We start from the raw sequence: 21698 nt of genomic DNA, 5'->3' as shown, positions 1-21698 counted from the left end.
TAATCGCTATGGACTGTGGGTATCAGCGCGTCCGCGATGACATGTGGTGTGTGGTATGTAGGACAGCTAGGTCTCAGGGAACGGACTAAGAAGTCTATGTCCTGAGACGGAAAAAAAGACATACTTGAAGAGAGTACAAAAAACTAAGTTTTAAGGGAACTGGATTCCCGAAGTACGACCTGGAGACAAGGAATGTTTTTATGCTCGTTAAAAGGGGCTCTCTTGTGTCAGAAGCCTCCCAGTTGAAAGCTTCCACTGCAGGGGAGAAAATCTTGAATATGTTTAAATGCTGGAGTTGGTATGTACTGACGAGGGTTAAAGTTAATTAGGTTGTAATAGCGAGAAGTATAGTACGTCGACCTAAGGGAACTTAAGAGAGAAAAGCCTATGATGTTATATTAATGCGTTAATTACCTCATTATTTATAAAATAAATTAACCTGTATTAATCACACAACGTCCTTTTTACGTTGTTGTTTTTCCTAGCAGACGTTTTCTTCGGTTTAAGAGAGCACCTTGGTAAAGAATGGTTTAATGACGGCTATATCTAACACTTCCAGTTTACAAATTTTCTCCTGACTTGAACACCACCGTCTGAAGGCTGCAAGAGTGAAGAAGAACACAGGTGATCAGGGTGAAGTGGTTAACTCTTCCAATGTCGGGGATTTCCTCAACCTAAGAAAATCGCATGCAGTTAACCAGAGGGAACATTCCTTAACTGTGCATGGTACTGAAAGGATTCATTAGGCCTTAAATAAGTGGTGTTCAAGACATGGGACTGTGAATTCGTACCTTTAACCTCTTGTTGAAGATTTTTTTTTTTTTTTGCTACCTTCAAACGACGTTTTCAAACACACTCTCACACACAGACAGAAAGACAGACACGCACATGCACAACTTCCTTCTCCCTTTCACCCACAATTCCCCCCTCCAAAAACACATTTCTCCTACCACCCCGAACACACGATTCCTGTCCCCCTTCCCAAAAACATCCACTTTCCTCCCAAACACACACACACTCCTCCAACTTCCCCCACCTCCACTCGCAGCCATCAAATCAATACCACAGCGGCAAATTTTCATAATATTATCACTGGGCTTTCCCCTCCAAAAAGCGGCGTCATATAAGCCTCCAGGAACGCAATATCAGCCTCTATTATGCCCAGAAGCGCCTTCCTACTACGTGTGAAATTTTGCACAGCTGCTATTGTGGTGGGAGTTGTGTGACAGGACCCCTCCACCTCCCTCCAGGCCGCGCGCGCGCGCGCACACACACACACACACACACACACACACACACACACACACACACACACACACACACACACACACACACACACACACACAACGCCATAAGCCTGGTGCAGGCTGTCGTGAAGATGGCAGAAGAGTAATCGGAAGCATATTAAGCCAGCAACCAAGAGGTTATTCGTTCGACTCCACTCTCGAAGTAGAGAATTACTGCAAAATCAGTCTCAAATTAAAGTTTTATTGTAAACATAAAAACAAATTTGACTAAAAATTCAGTCTAAAAATCATACAATTTCATGTTCAATGTTAATAATAAATAGTGACCCAAGTTTCTAAAAGAATTTCAGTCTCAACGCCGGAAAAAGGAAAAATAAAACTCAGACTTCCGACTCAAATTTCCGAGACATGAAATCCAGGCCGCTGCACGGTACTCTGGGTCTGAGGTAGCGGCAGTTAGTCATAAAGCTACGATCCAGGCAGTACACTTCGTTTTAGGACTGGATGAGCATGGCTGCGCACTCAACCGAATGTCGCGGTGCTCAGCTTAATTCGTCCTCCCTAACTTGGCAGACATTTGCGTCCTTTAGTAGCCTATTTCCCATTGCTTAAAGGAAAAAATGGAATATGGCTGTACATCTTTTCCGCAGCACCTCTTCGTGACTAGCACCATATTCTAGTACTCAGCAATCATAATGGAAAGATAGCCATTTTTGATCAAATTACAGGTGAACAGATTATAACCACAGTTATTTCCTCTCGGCTCCCCACAGACTTCTACATTATCCACTTTTAATACCAAAACCTTTCACGTCCTTTATTCCTGATAATGCCAAAGGATTTTATTCTACTTAGGAGGATTTGATCGTAATAGCATGGGTTCGAAACAATTTCCATCATCCCCCCTTACCTTTTTTTTTTTTTTTTTTTTTTTTTAAAGTGTGGGACGATTTCATTTAGCTTTGGGAAATCTCTCGTAATAACGGTCAACGTTCTTACTGAGAAAGTGAACAATATTTCTCTATCTATCCATCTATGTATTTATCTATATTCGCGCTACCATCAGATGTCTCTATTTCAGAAACGAGGATCAGGAAGTACTACTGCAATACCCAGTAAACATAAACTCCTAACAAAGTATACACAAACTCCTAACAATCAATCTGCTGACGATGACGATGATGATTCTATGACGGCTTCCCTGTGATCTAATGTAGAGATAAGAAGAGTTTATGTCCGGCGATCCCACGGTCAACTGGGCTCCAAGAACGATCTCATGGCTGGCTGAGTGGAGAGTTTTAGGTAGTCGAGCAAGGAAGCCAAAATTTAAGTTGAGTCTCTCTCTCTCTCTCTCTCTCTCTCTCTCTCTCTCTCTCTCTCTCACATCCCAAGCACATAAACGTTCTGCACATCACTTATCGAAACTGCATTGCAACTGAAAAACGACAATACACTTATTTTTTCGTTAATGCCAACCACTTATCGTAACTCGGACAGCAAAGGGCCTGGTTTACGGTATTGCCACGGAGCTCTGTGGGTTTTAGTTTGGCCTCGCAAGTGCCTTTACCGGGAAGTGTTTATTATGGTGGGAGAATGTGAACAGCGGCAAGTGTGTGGGTATTTGTGTGTCGCGGGTATTAACGCAGGGCAGGCTATGAAGGCTCCCCCCCTTCTCTCTCTAGTGTGTGTGTGTGTGTGTGTGTGTGTTTTCGGATATGAACAGCGGTAAATATGTGCGTGTTTTGAGTGCCGCAAATAATAATGCGGGGGAGATAATGAGGGCCTTGTTTCTGCACATTACTTTTTCTGATTATGAATGTTGGTTAGATGACTACACTATTGTAAGCATTAATTCAGAGAAGACACTGATGGACATGATTCCTATTTTAGATTATTAGAGACATTAACTGAGTAATATGAAGCTCAATATTCTTACACTGTAAAAGGAATTAATGCAAGTGAGTCAATGGAAGCCCATATTCGCATATTACATTGCCTACGAGAGTCTTTGTTCATATATTACACTGTCGCATTTACGGTGGCAATAACATGGCCATATATCTGATGTGACACTTCCGTGGGTATTAATTCTGGTGAGATTATAAAAGCCGTGTTTCTTACATTACACTGGCGTTGATATTAACACGCTCAGACTCCGATGACTGACTCTCAGTTTAATATACCTCCTGGTGTTTGCTGGAATAAAAGACTAGAGTTTTCCCAACCATGAATGGGTGAATGAAGGTGAATTTAAGAATGCTGTGTTTCTTATATCACACTACCGTAGATATTAACACTTTCAGGTTACGATATTTCACTGTCAGTTTAATCACATGCACTGATGTCTGCTAAAATAAAATACCTAATAGAGTTCTCCCGATTATGAGCAGGTTAATGGAGGAGAGATTATGAGAACTGTGTTTTTGTCATTGCAGCACAGGAATACAAACTTTGCATTTTATTCCAACTTATGACAGATAATTACAAGTAACTCATAAATGCTCACCGAAAGGTAAAAAGTTAGATTCTCTCTCTCTCTCTCTGGCAGCGGTGTTACAACGTTATCTAATTCGATTGCTGATGACATTTTCCTACTGAATGGTCGCGTAATTATATCAGGGCTCGCCAAACATCACTTTTGCTGATCAGGACATTGAACCACACTTTCATTCCGTGTGTGTGTGTGTGTGTGTGTGTGTGTGTGTGTGTGTGTGTGTGTGTGTGTGTGTGTGTGTGTGTGCTGTTCTTCCCTAAGATCCATCAGCTCTCCTACATATCGCATATATCCCTTTGTCACCAATTCGGCGCTAATACCCACCATCCATATTGCATACAAGCTAGGTCTGTCACATTCAGGACTGCCTTACCAGTTTCTGCATATCAAATGTTAACCCCTTTCACCAGACGACGTAATCTGCATTTTCTTTTTGCTACTGGCATATATATTTCTGTTCTGATTTCGGTGATGTATTGTGGTGATGGGGTCGATGCAATATACCGTGCAATTAAGCCCTTCAATTCAATGCATCTCCCCCAATCTCCGTGAATTCGTCCAAGAAGAACAATTATAGTTGAACATCAGAAATATTTAGAGAACAAAACCATAAAACGTTACAAAAATAGATGTTACATTAATTAAATAAAAAGGACAATCCGTGCATATGATTGCAAAAACAGATACTGAATTAACAAGAGACGTTCAATTAGTAGAAACAAATGTATAATTAGCAAAAAAATGGAGACACAGTAAGAGTGACATAATTAGCAAAGAAGTCACTCCATCGAGCAACTAATGACTCTCTCACTCAGCCCTTCAATCTCGTCAACCCATAATTACTCTCAGATCCAATTAAGCACAGGTAATGAATGCGTCTCACAAACTGGGGAGAAGGGATGCAGGCTAATTTTTGCAGTACGGAGAGAATAAATAAACAGTGTGGGGAATGGTTATGTAGTAGCTTTGTGAGAGAATTTGTTATCATGTATGTTTATTCTGGTTAATCACACTGTACTAAAAATTCTCTCTCCCCCTCCTCTCTCTCATACAAAAAACTCCATTTATCTATTTACCTACGCAACTGGTCTATCATCCATCTACCTGTCTACCTACATACCTGTCTATCAACCTATCTATCTATCGATCCATCTGTCTGTCTACTTGCTCCCCTTCTCTCTGCTAGGTGGGAGGGTCGTGCTGACATATACTTCAACACTTGTACCATCCCAACACGAGTCCTAATACTTTACATCTCTCTATATGTTCTCCAGGCACGGGCAAACAGGAAAGAGGAATAGTGGATGAGTAATTGCACTAGGAGAGAGGGGGAGATAAGGGTAGGAGAAGGGACAATAAGAAGATAAAATGGGAAGACTGGTGAAGAAAACATAAAAAATTGGGTTAAGACGATATTTGTGTGTGTGTGTGTGTGTGTGTGTGTGTGTGTGTGTGTGTGTGTGTGTGTGTGTGTGTGTGTGTGTGTGTGTGTGTGTGTGTGTGTGTGTGTGTGTGTGTGTGTGTGTGTGTGTGTGTGTGTGTGTGTGTGAGAGAGAGAGAGAGAGAGAGAGAGAGAGAGAGAGAGAGAGAGAGAGAGAGAGAGAGAGAGAGAACCATCGCTCGCAGGCTATTTACATTCCTTCAACAATTCCACCATCTAATATTTTCCCTCCATCTATAATTCACATCCCCCAGGCACAGTTTTTGGCACCTAAGGGAAGGAACACGAATTCTGTCTCCCCCTCCATATGTGAGCTGCCCTGATGAGCCTACGGGGACGCCTGAGGAATCTTAATTACACTGAGGACCTGTCTGCCTAACCTTTGCCATTGTACAGAGATGAAACGGAAGGTTGAGGGCGTATCTCTCTCTCTCTCTCTCTCTCTCTCTCTCTCCTCTACTGTATGGTGCATGGGTGCATTCATTTCACACCAACTTGGCCCGGATTTACGTCCTTTTGCAGCGTATTTCACGTAGCTTAGTGACAGAAAAAGTCAATAATAATCTTCTGCAAATTTTCCAATAGCACTTCTTCATGACTAGCATCAAATTCCAATGAAAATCTATTGCTACACCACAGTATTGCAGATAGTGAGATGGCAATTTTACGCCAATATCAAGTGAAAGAGTGTAGCGGATTTAAAAACCGGATATCACCGTTACTCATGGGCAGATATAAAGTGGATTACGGGATTCATGTAACTTGCTCTGTTTAAGTGTATTGAGAGTTGCCTCACATTATTGGTATGGGCAAAAATACGGCTATTTTCATGGAATGTTAGATGATCAGAGCGTCAAATTACTCTCATACGGTTCACCACACTTTTACACCCCCCCCCCCGCAAACACACACACACACACACACACACACATACATTCGGTAGTGTACTGAAAGTGAAAGTAATCAAACACGGAATACAGGAACCTTTGCTAATAAATAAAGATGAAATAGGAGAAAAACACAAAAACAATGTTCCAATAATAATAATAATAATAATAATAATAAAATTGGGCAAAAATTAAACGTTGCTGATACACTGTTTGGAATAATAATATTAGTAATAATAATAATGATAATAATAAATGTTCTAGGAGTCACAATGGTTGCCAATAAAGAGTTCATTTAAGAAGGGCAGATGTCAACTGAAATATTAAATGATAAATGATAATGATAACGGTAATAATGAAACGAAATATAAACAGAAAGGTTGTGGGGAGTAGATTAGACTGCAAAAAGCAATGCAGTAAATAATAATGATAAAGAGGCCATAAATATGACAATGGGAGGGGGACGAGAGCTGGCTGAATAAATAAATGATGATAAAGGGGTATGGTAATTAAAAGTGAAAAATACGATGGGGTGGGAGGGAAGGGAGGAGCAGCATGTACTGGAATAATGAAAATGATAAACAATATTGGTAAAGATTAAAAAATAAAGAAAAAAAAAATCACTTGAGGCGAGGAACCACCCGAATCAGAGAAATTATGAGATTAAAGGGAAATTAAACAAAGCATAAATGAAATAAATCACATACCCATTTGGCGTCAGGAAAAACAGAAAAAATAAATGGGTCAAACACAGCAATGAACAAACGATATCGAAGATAAAATACACGAATTTACACGAATAATAAAATACACAATAAATCAGGTAGCTAATCAGAAATATAGTTAATGAAAAAAAAAATGAAGTACGGTAAATTGTAAACGAAATAATACATGAAAAGTTATAAAAATACATTGTACATACCTTTGACGGTGAGTGTGATGGCGTAGAGCAGGAAGCTGACCCATCGCAGTCTGCTCACACGTGTCATGGTCTCTCACTCACTTTCTCACTTTAGCTCACTGTCTCACTTTTTCCTCGATTTTTCTTTCTTTCGTCTCTGGTTCACTGCCATCTCATTTTCTCTTTTCTCGGCCTCATTTTATCTCTACTTCTTTTTTTCTTTCTCCTCTCTCGCTCACTTTAGTCTTCTTTACACTCTCACTTTATCTGCTTTGGTTCACTTTGTTTCTCTCTTTTCTGACCCACTGTTCTGTTCTTTTTTGTTCTTTTACTTTGACGTTTTCTCTGCTTTCAGTTTTTTCTTGTTTCTTTCTCCTTCCCTATCTTCAGTTCTTCTTAAATTCTCGGTTCTTTTTGCAGTTTTTCTTACTACCCTATGTCTTGTTTTGTATCTGGTTTCCTTGTTTCCTTCTAATTTCCTTCCTTCTTTCTGTTATTTTTATCGTCTCTCTTTTTCACTCATTTACCACCGTCCATTTTTTCCCAGCTATCTTATATTCCTTTTCCTTCATTTTCACACTTGGTTCACTTGTCCCCTTCTTCATCTGCCTTTTTTCTTCACATACTTCTTTTCCTGTATTTTTATTACTTCCTTTTCACTATCGTCCTTGAGTGTTCCACCTGTGTTTATTTTTTCTTACGCCCTTTTCTTCAAATATTTTTCCTTTGTTTTCTGTGCTTGTTTTTTCCTCTCAGTCTTTTTAGTTTTTGTCTTTCTGTCAGCTATTTCTTCGTTTCAATCACACCTCCCTCCGTCTATCTGACTCTATTTTTCTCTCACCATCCCTTTACTATTTCATTTACAGTCACTCTCCTTTCTTACTCTCTTCTATCTCAGTCCCTTTCCTACCCCTCTCTCTCTTGTTTAGTCTTTCCTGACGCCCTTCATTACCCCTGTCTCACACCTGTCAACCTCACTCTCAGCAGCTCACACGAGGTAGATCTCACGATGTGGCTACTTAGAGATGAGCTACATATTTGACGTATCAAGTAACACTCCCACACTATCTCACTACACAGTTCTTGGTAACAGGAGAGACTATTATTTCCTGCACAGTTTTTTGCAAGACACAATAGCCAGTGAGTGCGCAAACGTACAAATTTCTTTCTTTTACTTTTGTAAATATGAGTTTCTGTGATCCATTTCCTCACTGCTGCCACACTGCTCCAGATCTGAAAAAGGGGAAAAAAATCTTAATTAGTTTATAAGTAGTAGAAATACAACAGTACATCCGATAAAAACTTTGGTGTAGGAAGAGCCTCTCCAACTTAAGGTTTAACGTTCTCAGACTCATGAATCACTCTCAGCAATTGTCTTGCTTTATCTAAAACACAATACTAGATTTGGCCCGAAAATGACAGGGTTAGTGACAGTTTTAACTCTCTCAGGTTACCATATTTCTCTCAGCTGCATAAAAATCTTCTGATAACATGTGGAATAAAACACAAGAGTTGTTTCGAGCGTGTGAGGGTTAAACAAGCGCATCACACCCCCCCACCTCATCATCTCACGTGTCTTGAACATCTCCCAGCTCAGCCCTGTGTTATTCATCCAGGAAACGATCATGTGGTGAGAATGGAGAATGAGAGACTGACTAGGAGAGTGTGTGACTGATGTGAAGGGAGGGAAGGGGAGTGGAAGACCAAGGATGAGTTGGAGGGATGGGGTAGCGAGGTATATTAAAAAAAAAAATAGGTGTGACTTGGCGAAAGAGAGGCCTGATGACAAAGATGAATACAGATATATGTAGATAGATAGATACATAGACAGACGGATCAGCCAATACTGTGTCCACTTCCCTCTCCCTGTGACCTTTTGGACCTCGACCTCTGACCTATGAACCTGTAATTAGTGCCGAGACCAAATTTTGTGGTGATATCTGGACTAATCAAATACAACACATTTTCTGATGTTTCTGCCTTTCAGTTACTCAGTTACTTGACTTCCCCCCCCCCTTACGTCTCTCAAAATTATCAAGTAATCCCAATTCAAGGATATATAGTCAAATCAAAGGCTTTCTTCTCATCAAATTTTCCTTACCTATGACCTATATCCTTCAAACGCAATGGATCTGTTCTTCTCCAAATAAATAAACCTTGTACTTACCTGATTTGCTTGACTTCCTTTGAAAGAACAATTCATAAAGACTTACGAGCATGTCGGATTTATATGTACTACCTGCGTGTGTGTGTGTGTGTGTGTGTGTGTGTGTGTGTGAGTAAACGCATGTATGCAAGTATATGCATAAAGCTAGAATGTGAACCCAGTGGACTGCTGGCTGAAGCTGCTCTCCTCCTGCAGTCCACCAACTTTGGTTTGGGGGGAAAGGGAGGGAATCGAGGGACCTTTATAAAATCAGGAAGCGGATCCGCCTGGTCATAATTGGTGCCACCAAGGAAAGACATTCCTCTCCATGAGCACCTACACCTACGAAAATAATACCAAGCAACACCTATCCCTCCACTGGCGTCCCCTGCATCAAAGCGCTGGACGTAACGATGGAAGCCTCACCGTGATGGATGAAGCAAGTTTCCTGGCCAAAGTCGAGGAAGTGTGAAAGAGAGATAGTGAAAGCGGGTGAGTGTGAGCGGGATGGATGGAAGAGCGAGGCAGCAAGTTGGAGAGACAGAGCGTGCGTGAGATGGCTGGAGGCGTTAGAGAGAGAGTTAGTATGAAAGAAAAAGAGTGTAAATAAGATATATGGAACAGTATTTACCTGTGCTATATGCAAAAAAGAAAAAAAGGGGGGGGGGAATCAAGGGAGATTAAGAATGGCTGTGTGGGACGAACAGTAGGCGGTGGAAAAAAGTCACAGTGAAACAAAACGCGAAAACGAAAGATGGTACATATTCTTTATCCTACGCACAAAAAAGAATAAAAGAAACCAGGAAACACTGAGAAAGGGTGAGTGGGATGAATGGAGGCGTTAGGGAGATGACTGAGGTGAAAGAAAGAATGCTATTAAGATACACAGGACAGTTTTTATTTTTTTATGTGACGACAAGACCCCGGAGGTAGGAATCCTTAAAAATACCGTCCCTACTAAAGAATATCAAACAACTGAGAGCAATATCAAGGTCAGTTCATTTAAAATTACTCGTACACAGTGATTCTGAAACGCTACAAGCTTTAGGCAATGCACGAGAGAGAGGAGAGAAGGATGATGGCTGCCAGAGATGAGCGGTTCTGTATACTGTTAATTTCGGAAAGAGTTAAAAAAATGTTGTGTGTGTGTGTGTGTGTGTGTGTGTGTGTGTGTGTGTGTGTGTGTGTGTGTGTGTGTGTGTGTGTGTGTGTGTGTGTGTGTGTGTGTGTGTGTGTGTGTGTGTGCGCGCGCGAGAGAGAGAGAGAGAGAGAGAGAGAGAGAGAGAGAGAGAGAGAGAGAGAGAGTATGTTGATGTGCGGACAAAACGGCATGCAAACAGTGAGTTCAGAAGTGTTTCGCTTGTGACAGCGACAGTACTAAGAGTGAAACACCAATGCAAAGAAAGAGACAGAGGTGATTCAAGACGAAGAAAAAAAAAAAAAGAGAGAGACGAAGGACCTTTGATTTCATCTTATATCAAACAGATAGTGTGAAAGAGAAAAAAGGGATATGAGAGTGAGTATGGGTGAGATGGAAGAGTGCGGAATGAGGGGACAGATGGTGCAAAATGGACAGAGAGGGAGGAAGGGAGGGAGGAAAAGGGTCTGAGACTGAGTGAGGTAGAGAAAACAATGAGTAGTCAGTCTGTATATCTAAAGTACCAAAGTTGTTCTCTAGAGTACCGTATCAGTGTCAGAGTTCACTTCCACAGACGAGATCCAGTATTAACTTTTAACTGTTCTTTTAGCTTCGACTGTTGCGCCACACATTTCAGGAGTCGCAGTTCCAGTCCCACCAATATCAGCTATATATTTTAGTACCTCAGCATATTTTCTTTTTCTTTTTCTTTTCTATATTTCCCGTGATTACACCTGAAAGGACAATATGGCTTCTCTCTACTTTTCTCGCTTTCAATTTCCGCTTTTTTTCTTCTAAGTAATTGTTGAAAGAGCTGAAATTTTTTTTTTCTGTGCTGTTTTCTTTCCCCTTTTTACTCTCTTTCTTATCAAGGCATTTTTCTTTTCTACCTCTTTATTTCCCACCTAAATCAGACAAACACTACAATCCTTTACTCCCATTTTATATTCTCCTTATTTTCATTCCTCTTCCTCATTCTTAAATCATATCTAAAACGCTTAAGAAACAACACGAATTTTTGTTAAGATTATCTCTCTTTCTGGCTCATTTCTTCTTTTCTCCTTTCTATATCATTCCATAAAAGGCTGGGTCTGTTCTACAATTTCTTTTCGCTTCTCACGGCTCTTGGGATTTTTGTATGGCCTCATCCGCTTCTAAATGTACCATGGCGTAGGGTACTCTCTCTCTCTCTCTCTCTCTCTCTCTCTCTCCTGTGTGTGTGTGTGTGTGTGTGTGTGTGTGTGTGTGTGTGTGTGTGTGTGTGTGTGTGTGTGTGTGTGTGTGTGTGTGTGTGTGTGTGTGTGTGTGTGTGTGTGTGTGTGTGTGTGTGTGTGTGTGTGTGTGTGTGTGTGTGTGTGTGTGTGTGTCAGGAAGAAAGGTAGAAAGAGAGAGAGCAATACCTGAAAGTGGGGAGTGCGGGTGACAGCGGGCAGGTAAAAGAAACAAGGAAATGAAAGGAAAATAGTGCAAGGAAAAATATTTCTTTTTTGCTGTTGTTGCTGCTGCATACATCACCATTCGCGGCAAGGCTCTCTCTCTCTCTCTCTCTCTCTCTCATACATCAGCCACAGCCCTTGAAGCGGAAGGCAGAAGTCAGCGTCTAATCCCAATATCTCACATTAACGCCGCACCGAAGCCTGATTGCGTTCCCCCGATCTTCTCATTTTTCTCAGCCTGTTTCTTCGCGGCCTGAAATGAAAGCGTGAGAGAAAAAGAAAAGGCAGGATCCTTGGCTAATAATATCCCGTGAAATTATTGCGAAGATATGAGCGGGGGAAAAATTATAGGCGAAATGCAGGTTGGAAATATTATAGTCGAATTACGAGAGGGAAGATGATACTCGAAGCACAAGAAGAGGAAAACTGAAAACTGAAAATACGAGGAGGAAGATGAGAGCCGAAATTGGGGGAGGAAAAATTTCGTTAACCAAATTAGGACTGTAGGGAAAAAAAAAAAATATTCGAAGTACAGAGCGAAATAATGAAATGTGATTTTAATTAGAGGGAAAAAATAGGAAAAATCAGGTTGGAAGTATGAGAGGCTTGATGACAGTCGAAAATGCAAGAAGGGTAAATATCTTAGCGGAAAAATAAGCACGAATAACGATGGCCGAAGTGTAAGGGGATGAAAATTGTAGCGAAAAATACAAGGGCAGGAAAACGATGTATACAGTAAACACAAGAGAAAGACATCATGCCAAAAATAAGACAGAATACTTTTGGGAGCAAGAAATACTATGGAATAAAAGATGTGTGTGTGTGTGTGTGTGTGTGTGTGTGTGTGTGTGTGTGTGTGTGTGTGTGTGTGTGTGTGTGTGTGTGTGTGTGTGTGTGTGTGTGTGTGTGTTTATTTAGCTTTCAGATCACACAACAATCAAAATCAACATCAAAAGAAAAAAGAAAAAGAAAATGCCCTAAGCCTATTTTCTGGCAGTTCGAGGCCTATAATGTGTTAAATATATATGGCATTTTTTACTTCTTCACACAGTACACCGGACCTAAAAAGTTCCTCTATTAAACTCTCTCAAAGATGTGTCAAAGTTTAATTAGTTCACGCTTAACTTATAGCCCAAAAAAATAAATAAAATAAAAGTAATAAGGTTGCTTCATCAACCTCTTCTATTAGATGACGGATTCTTAAAATTCTTGCCACTTCCAGGTTATTTCAGTATTTAAAAGCATAGTTAATAAGATACAGCAGGCATTTAAAACTTCTTATGTATCCAAGCTCATATGAATTCAGACAGTGAGATCAGAGATAAAAAACCATTTCCTCAAGCTTCATATATATCCAGCAAGTGGAAAAATAAGACGAAGGCCATAAAACTCTAAGGATTCCAGTCACCGCGATTCATTATGTTCGGTCGTGCAAAATGATGTCCGTTCGCATCCATGATACTCTTAGGTGTACGGTCACCGCGTTTCATTATGCAAATGTCCATGTCTAAAATTCCTTTCCACTAGGTAATTTATTCTTCTTTTACATTATCGAGGCTGAGAGACAGTATTCAGGTTAGGGAACATCTCTTGTAGCGAAGCAATCAGTAAGGGATGGACAGGAAGAGTGCAGTCTCTGTAATAAAAATCTGTGTAACAAAAATATATGAAAAAAGGTCTCTTCTTTTCGTCTCTCCTTGTCTCATCTTTTTGTCTCTCACTGTCTCTTAAATCCGGATCCCCGTCTCTTCTTTCTGTTTCTCTCGTTCTCTTCTTTAATCCTTTCTTTTCCTCCCATTCCCACTATCTCGCCCATCCTTACATGTGTGAATCTGCCAATCTAATCTCCAATCATTTTCGGTAACTATTTTCAATCTGCTCTCTCTCTCTCTCTCTCTCTCTCTCTCTCTCTCTCTCTCTCTCTCTCTCTCTCTCTCGCTCGCTCGCGCGCTTTAAACAACGGATATAACCCTGCCTAAATCTTGAAAAAGGGTGGCGTTGGAGGATTTGGAGGTGGGGAGGGAAATGGGGGAAAGCGAGGAAGGAGAGAAAGAGAAATAAGAGATGGGGGAGGGGAGAAGAGAGAAAAGAGGGGAGGGAAAGGATGTGGAGAAATGAAGGAGGAGGGGGAAAGGGGTAAGGGAAGGAGAGGGGCAGGGAAAAGGGGGTAAGTGAAGGAGAGGGGAAGGGAGAAAGAGATATGGGAAGAAGAGGAGATGGGTGAAAGGGGTAAGTAAGGGAGAGGGGAGGGAGAACAAACAGAGAGAAGAGAGGGAGGTAGAAACGGGGCAAGGGGTAGGAAAGAAAGATTAAAAGAAAGAGAGCCGAGGGAAAGACGAACGGAAGGGGGAGGGAGGGAGGGAGGGAGGGGGATTGGTGGGGCAGTTTACAAATGATTCTTAACCACTTTTAGCTTCAACTGCACATTACTGCCCCATAAGTTAGGATATTAAAGCAGTCACTAGCTTCTCGCTCGTACGTTACCGCCTTGAGACCATTTTTCATCCCCCCCCCCTCCCTTCACCTCTCTCTCTCTCTGTCTCTCTCTCTGTCTCTCTCTCTCTCTCTCTCTCTCTCTCTCTCTCTCTCTCTCTCTCTCTCTCTCTCTCTCTCACCATTTTAGTGAGACGCGTAATTTTTGAGCTTAGCTGGTACTTTCTCATTTTTACGTGCGTCTTCCTGGGCCAGCGAATATATCTGAGTGCAATAGTACCTGCCATTCCCCAGTGTTAAATTCACAACACTACCAATCTTTGTAATGTGTCTCTTGAATTCTGTGTTATGCATAAATTCCAGGCGGTACTTCGCTTACATCAAATGCATGCGTTTGATGCCCAAGAGGTGGCTGGAGGCTTTTCAATCATGTAATGCCGTCAAATAACCAAATCCTCTGCCCTTCTATGTACTTGATTACATTAGTCTTCCCTCGTCCCCTTAAAGCTCAGATAGGATAACACAGAATTGGCTGTTCCCACTGTATATAAGTTAGCAGGATATATGTCTCTGTATTTACAATCATGGAAGGTATTTTTTTGCGTTAAATTAAGCATAAAGGTGTAATATTTTTGAAATATTAATTATGATGACGACAGAAACCTTAATCACTGTTGCGTAAAGAGGATGCAGGTCAGGCTAAAACTGTTCTGTCTTTACAATAAACACTGTTTCATTATTTAGGGTTAATTACACTCTTAACGTAACACTTTTCTGAAATTAATAAGCAATTGTGCATTTTATTGCTGAGATTCGCAAACATCCTTCATATATATGCCTATGTAAAGAAACGAAAGAAACTGAATGTAAAATCTAAACCTTCTCCTTCGAAATTTCTATGATATGGGGCTGAAAAAAATTAGGAAAGAATAGTAAAGAAAAAACTCACACAAAACATGGGGACAATGGCAAAGGGAAGGAAATTGAAATAGTCATCATTAGCGAGGTAGTATTTACGGCAGTAGCGACGTGGGGAATAGAAAATCACCCTAACGCAAAGGACCCCGAGAGCATAAAGTACGTTGGAGCAAACATCAGTCCTATAATAGGCCAATATCGCACTAACGGTGAAGAGGAGGAAGGCACAAATTTACGGGGGAAAATCCGTGGTGGCCCCGCGAGCGTCTCTCAAGCCTGGCGAGCTTATTAGAAATATATATATTTTTTATTATTCATCCCCGAGACTCTTAGAGAAGATAATTGAATCGAGACTGAGGGTTCAAAAAATATGAATGGAAAGCAAATACGTATAGTTATCTTAACATTAATTAGGATGGTTTCTAGCTCTATTTTACTACTAGGTTTGGTGATGGAGAGGGACGCCTTCATGTGGTGGTACTGATTTAACCTGGCATACAGCTCGTCTGGTCACGATCCCCTTTCGTCACCACATTTTAGACCAGTTTTCTAACACCAACTGGACTGGTAACGAAACGAGATTTGGTGACGAAACGGAATATGGTGATGAAATGTGATATCGTGACGAAATGGGAAACGATGACGAAACGGGATATGTGTAGAAACGACAAATTGTGATAACATCGAGTTGTGAAAGCATCCTCCCAATCTATCGTTTCTATATACGACGAGAGAGAGAGAGAGAGAGAGAGAGAGAGAGAGAGAGAGAGAGAGAGAGAGAGAGAGAGAGAGAATGGTGGTGGTGGGGGATCCGTCTATTCAGGAAAGCCACCCACTCAACCGCATTGGAGTCCTTTTCTCTCAATATCCGGAACAGAAAACGCTGTATCCCACTCTGATTTGATTATAAACTGATATCTGGGGGACTGAGTTTATCTTTTTGTCCATATTTTTTCCCGCTTATGAGTAAGTTAAAAAGTTAGCTAAATAAAATGGAAAATTTTGGTTCACCGTCGAAACAGATGGTTCGGTTATTTTTTTTCTCGGAGTTTTGTTGGATAGAGGCTTTACACACACACACACACACACACACACACACACACACACACACACACACACACACACACCGCTCGCTGGTGCAGTGGTAACGTTTCCGCTTGCCAACCGGTAGACGGGAGTTCGCGCCTCGCTCAGGTTGCGAAAAGTTTCACTGACGAAGTGGGTGGTTACTGTCCTCCTTGAGCAAGGGGACGGGTGTGTGCGTGTGTGAAGGTCACAGCCTTGCCCTTAGATCGGACTGTATGAGCTCTCAGCTCCCTTCCGGGAGGGTAAAAGCTGACGATCATGACCATCAAGTGATCCTGACCGAACCGGTGAATTACACACACACACACACACACACACACACACACACACACACACACACACTCTCCATATACACCCTATCCCCCTCAACAACAATAACACTCAAGTCCCTGCCCACTTCTCCCCTTCCCTTACCTAATATCCCGCCATACCTTTGCTATCCACCCTATCCCCTACCTTTATATCCTCTCTTCTCTTCCTTCATACTCCATTCCCCCGTCCTCACCCTCACCTCTCCCTTCATACACCCTCTCTCCTCTTCTACCTCCCACCCTTCTTCACCCTAATTCTTCTCTTCATATCCCCCTTCTGCCCTCCTCTCCCTTTTGCTTCCTTTCACACCTCTTTCCCCCTCCTCACCCTTACTACCCCTTCTCTCGTTTCATACCCCCTTCCATTTCCCTCTTCACCCTTAATATCCCCTTTACCTCAACTTCAACCTTCTGCACTCCCAACCCACACGTACACCAGTACTTTCATGTACCGGCCACAAGCTTTTATGTCGTAAGTTTCCGCGCAACCTTTCCATTAGCTTAAGTTAGTCCCCGCGGTTTTAATAAGTTGTTTTAGGGGGCAGTTTAGCACTTTGTACCCTGTATCATTCGTCTTCATTATCTGACGGTATCTTAAGCCTGACACTCTTGGGTCATGGCCTCTTAAGATAAAAGTTAAGACGTCGTTTTCATTGTATATTTTCTACTTCCAGACGAGTTTCTTAAGCTTCAGAGATATATGTTGTATCAGGGGTTAGAAGGTCTCAGGTATCCTTCAAAACCTGATTTCTCTCTCTGAGCAGAATAAAATCGTATGAGCAAGCAAAATTAAAGTACCGGTATAAAATTAATGATCAGACTTACTGGACTTACCAACTTCTTGTCTCTCCATTTATTTTAACTCACTGCCGTTCGGTGTACTAACTCATTATTTCTAAAGCCTTGGCACCATAGCAGTAAAGTTTGTGTCCCTTTTTCTCTTAACCCTTTTCTTTTTCATTTCGTATTCTTTACGTGTCATTCTTAGTTTTCTCGCTCGTCTTTCATTTTTTTCCTTTCAGTCTTCCTTCCACCACTTTTCGTCCTCTCTCTCTCTCTCTCTCTCTCTCTCTCTCTCTCTCTCTCTCTCCTTCTTCCTTTCCTCCTCTAGCTTTTTCCTTTTTTCGTCCCTTCCTATTCCTGTTTTCCCATTCCTTCTTTTCTTTCCCCTTCGTTTCCCTGAACCTTCCTTAGTGGTTTCACTTCCATATTTTGTCCTTTGTTTCCTTCATAACTCCGCCCCCCTCCCCCCCCTCTCTCTCTCTCTCTCTCTCCTTCTTCAAACAAAGTCTGATAATTATCTCTTCCCTTTCCTTTTCAGTTTTTCACCAAGATCCTCACTCTTCTCCCTCTACAATATAATTAACTTTCCCTATTTACTTTTCATTATTTCAGTTATCCATCCACCTTTACTCATCCCTCATTCTTCCTTCTCCACTCTTTCTCATTTTCTTTCTCCCTTGCGTGGGTTCTGCTCTCCTGTCATCAGTATTAATTTATTTCTCTTGTCTCTTTTTCTTTTCTGCCTATCTGTCTGTCTGTCTGTCCCCCCCTTTTACCACTTTAAGCCAAACTCTTTTAGCACCCACACTCACTACTTTCACTTCACACCCTTCCCGTACTCTCTCTCTCTCTCTCTCTCTCTCTCTCTCTCTCTCTCTCTCTCTCTTTTACCACTTTAAGCCAAACTCTTTTCACACCCACACTCACTACTTTCAGTTCGCACTCTCTCCCTTCCCCCCCCCTCTCTCTCTCTCTCTCTCTTTCTCTCTCTCTCTCTCTCTCCCCCCCCCTCTCTCTCTCTCTCTCTCTCTCTCCACTTTAAGCCAGTCTTTTCACACACACACACCTTTCAGTTCGCACCCTTCCCCCCTTTCTCTCTCTCTCTCTCTCTCTCTCTCTCTCTCTCTCAATTTCATTTTCACCCCTCCCTCTTCCATCCATTATCGTTTTTTCTTCCCTGCCCCTAATTCTCTTCTTTATTGGTATCCCCTTCTCTTTATTTGCTCTAAGTACCTCGTTTTCTTTACGTATATTCTCATTTCACCAATATTCTTACTCTTACTCGTTACTAGCATCTTTTTGGTTTCTTTTTTTTTTCTCTCTCTCTTTGTACAGGTAATGCTAATCTTTATCGTTTACATTGTTTTAGGACGCTCGCATCTTTCTTTGTCCTTAATTCGGTTCTCTTTTTAAACAGTATGAAGCATTCTGTGTCTTTCAAATTATGGAAATAATTCAAAGTATTACATATTACCTTCCCCATTTATCTGCCCATGTATCTATTCGACTACACTTTCACTACCAGAAATTTACGTGTACATCTTTATCTCTCCCTCGCTTATTGGCGTCGCTCAAGTTAGAGCGTTGTAACGATACCTTGCTGCAACAAAAACTGCGCTACGCTGCGCCGTTTTTGCAGTGTTACGGTAACAAACAAATATTCAAATTGGATCATTATAATATAAATATATAGCCACAAGATTCTATCTATTACATTATGTATCTGTCTCTATGTAATGCATGTATGTAACCTCTGACCTTTCATCTATCCATCCATCTATTCATCCATTTGGGCAAAGTTTTACCCATTTATTTATCTACAGGTCAATAAATCTATCCATACTTGCTGTCTATCGGTCTGTCTGTCTATCGATTTATCTATCTACCCTCCCTCTCACCGTCACCGTTATCTTTAATTTCCTTGCTCTTTTACACATTCCCCTCCACCAGCTTTTTCATTTCCTCTTTCCAGCATCTTCACTTTTACTTGCATCCCCCCCCCCCTCTGTCTGTCTGTCTGTCTGTCTCTCTCTCTCTCTCTCACTTTTTCACCCATTCAACCATTCTCACATCCCTGGCACTGCTTCAGCCTTCACTGCCTAATATAAACATAACTTAAACATACTGCAATGTTCTGGGGAGTCGGGCCTGCAAACTCTCCAAACACTCTCCTGCGCCCAGCTATGACCATAAAGCTAAAAAGCCGTCGGGTCCGTCAGCTAATATATCATCGTAAAGTCCCCCCCCCCTCTCTTTCTTACTCTCCTTTGCATTTTTTGCATTTTTAAAAATCCCTTTCTTTCGCTTTTTCGAAGGTTTGTTTTTTTTCTTTTTAGATTTTTATCCTTGCTTTATATTTATTTAATATTTTTCGAGTTCTCTTTCAATTCACTCACTCTCCCTGTCTCTGTCTGACTGTCTGTCTGTCTCTCTATCACTTTTCTTTTATCCCCATGAAACTCATTTTTCCCCCTGAAACCTTGGCTCAAAGAAAGTACCCCTGCCTCAAGAATATTTTTTGTTTGGCAATAGAAGGCTCTCACTCACTCAGGAATAAAGGTGCTGACTCACATTTTCTACCTACCTGTAGGCATTCATTTTTTTTTTTTCTTTTGTTATGGGGGAGGGTTCTTGGAAATACGATCTGCTATACTTATTTTCTTCAGAGATCAGTATAACGTTTTTCTTTAACGTGATCAGTTTCGGTTTGTGGTACCTTTTAATGCATCTTTCAATTTTTAAGCTATTTTCTTTTTCTACTCTATTAAAGTTTCTTCATATATCTTAGAAACAATTATTTTCTGAGGGCAAACATTGGCGTTGCCAGGTCTCAAAGGATGGGGGGTGAGGGAGGGACTAAAGCGGGATATGGCCTTCATTGGGGGGCACATTTATACACATTATCCACAAATAACAAAATATATAAATTTCAGATGTGAGGGGCCAGTAATGGGGCTAAGAGTCTGATTCGAGGAGGCCAGGTCCCCAAGGCCTTCCGTAGCTCAGTCACTGTATACAGGGGGTCCAGCGTACCGCCGTGGGTTTACTCTAGGGAACAGCATACCTTCACTATTTTAACAGGAGGTTCGGCGTTCTGCTACTATTTTCACAGGGAGTACAGCTTATCTCACAACTTTTAGGGGGAAAAAAATATATCGTTAAAATTTTCTGTGATATCAGAAGGGGAAGGGTGCGAAGTGAAAGGAGTGAGTATGGATTTTAAAAGGGTTGGCTTAAAATGGCAAAATGAAAAGAGAGAGAGAGAGAGAGAGAGAGAGAGAGAGAGAGAGAGAGAGAGAGAGAGAGAGAGAGAGAGAGAGAGGAAAGTGGAGAAATATTTTTTTCTTCTTAATTTGACAAAGAAGAGGAAAACCTAACTTGTCCCTAACTTTTTAGCAAGACAGCAACATTTTCCTCCACCAGACAGAGTGACGCCAACCTGACTTTACAGAGAAGAGTTTTTAGGCCTAACTACACTAATTTGCCTAATATACGGGGTGTTTTCTCGTAGGCCTACGACCCTCTTTGGCACCTCTTTCTTATTTTTATATCTTGCTTCTAACCACAAGCTCTAAGTCTCTAGATGCTGTATTATCCTGCTAACTCTAATGCCTGTCTATTTCTGGATCTCTAACACCAACAACTTGCATACTCAACACTTTCTAACCCTACTAATTCTCAGTCTAAAACTTCTCCCACTACCTTGGCCAGCTCTCCTTCTGATTACAAACTCCTCTTTACCTCTACCAACACTGCTTTTACCTTCTGTCTGTCTGTCTGTCTCTCTCTCTCTCCCTCTCTCTCTCTCTCTCTCTCTCTCCAAATTTTTCCTCTCTCTAAAAACTCTGCCAGAACCTACACACACACTCACCGGAACTGTTATCTCTCCGTACGGGCTGGAATATCACTCTTATTCCGTAAAATGTTGCTCCTTTCTGCTCTAAATGCCCATTTTCACTCCCCATTATGGCTCTTTCTACTTAAGACACCCCCCTCTCTCTCTCTCTCTCTCTCTCTATTACATTCATCGTTACTCCAACACTTCCTAATTCTTTTTCTTTAGTCTTTCTCATTTCACTTCCTCCAACTCCCCTCCTATGACCACTAATGTCTCCCTCTGTCTCTCCAAACTTTTCTCCTCAACGTCCTCTGCCTCTCCCAGTCTCTACATTCCTGACTCCCTCTCCTGCCATCCACCCTTTGTTATTTTACAGACTATTCTTTACCTGCCCAGTTTTTTTCCCATCTCTCCCAAACACTTTTCGATTTGATGACATTTTTTCATTTCTTGATCAATTCGCTTCATATTTGGTACAACTGTTCCTTGGGCAAATACTTCGACCTTCCCCCCTCCACTCTGTTTTTTAATTATGAACATTAAAGGAATTCATGATATAAAAGTCAAACCACAATAACACACAAAATTATGGAATTCTATTTTTATGTATCATCACATTGCCCTCCAAAAACCTCATTT

General features: G+C 41.2%; 1 protein-coding gene across 1 annotated transcript in view; it reads right to left on the bottom strand.

Annotated features, from left to right (window-relative positions):
• The window catches only part of LOC145391405 (neuronal acetylcholine receptor subunit alpha-10-like), a 71409-nt gene extending 64193 nt beyond the window's left edge, over window positions 1–7216 (bottom strand). Inside the window, exon 1 of the mRNA XM_080266013.1 lies at window positions 6992–7216. Coding sequence (XP_080122139.1) covers window positions 6992–7058 — 67 coding nt within the window. The 5' untranslated portion in view covers window positions 7059–7216. The remainder of the gene's footprint in view (window positions 1–6991) is intronic.
• Window positions 7217–21698: the final 14482 nt, after the last annotated feature.

The sequence above is a fragment of the Coenobita brevimanus genome, chromosome 18, assembly GCF_032717465.1.
Source record: "Coenobita brevimanus isolate Jiangsu-jjx chromosome 18, ASM3271746v2, whole genome shotgun sequence".
NCBI classification, from domain to species: Eukaryota; Metazoa; Arthropoda; class Malacostraca; order Decapoda; family Coenobitidae; genus Coenobita; species Coenobita brevimanus.
Note: the sequence above shows the minus strand (reverse complement) of the source record. Positions and strands in the feature narration are given on the sequence as shown.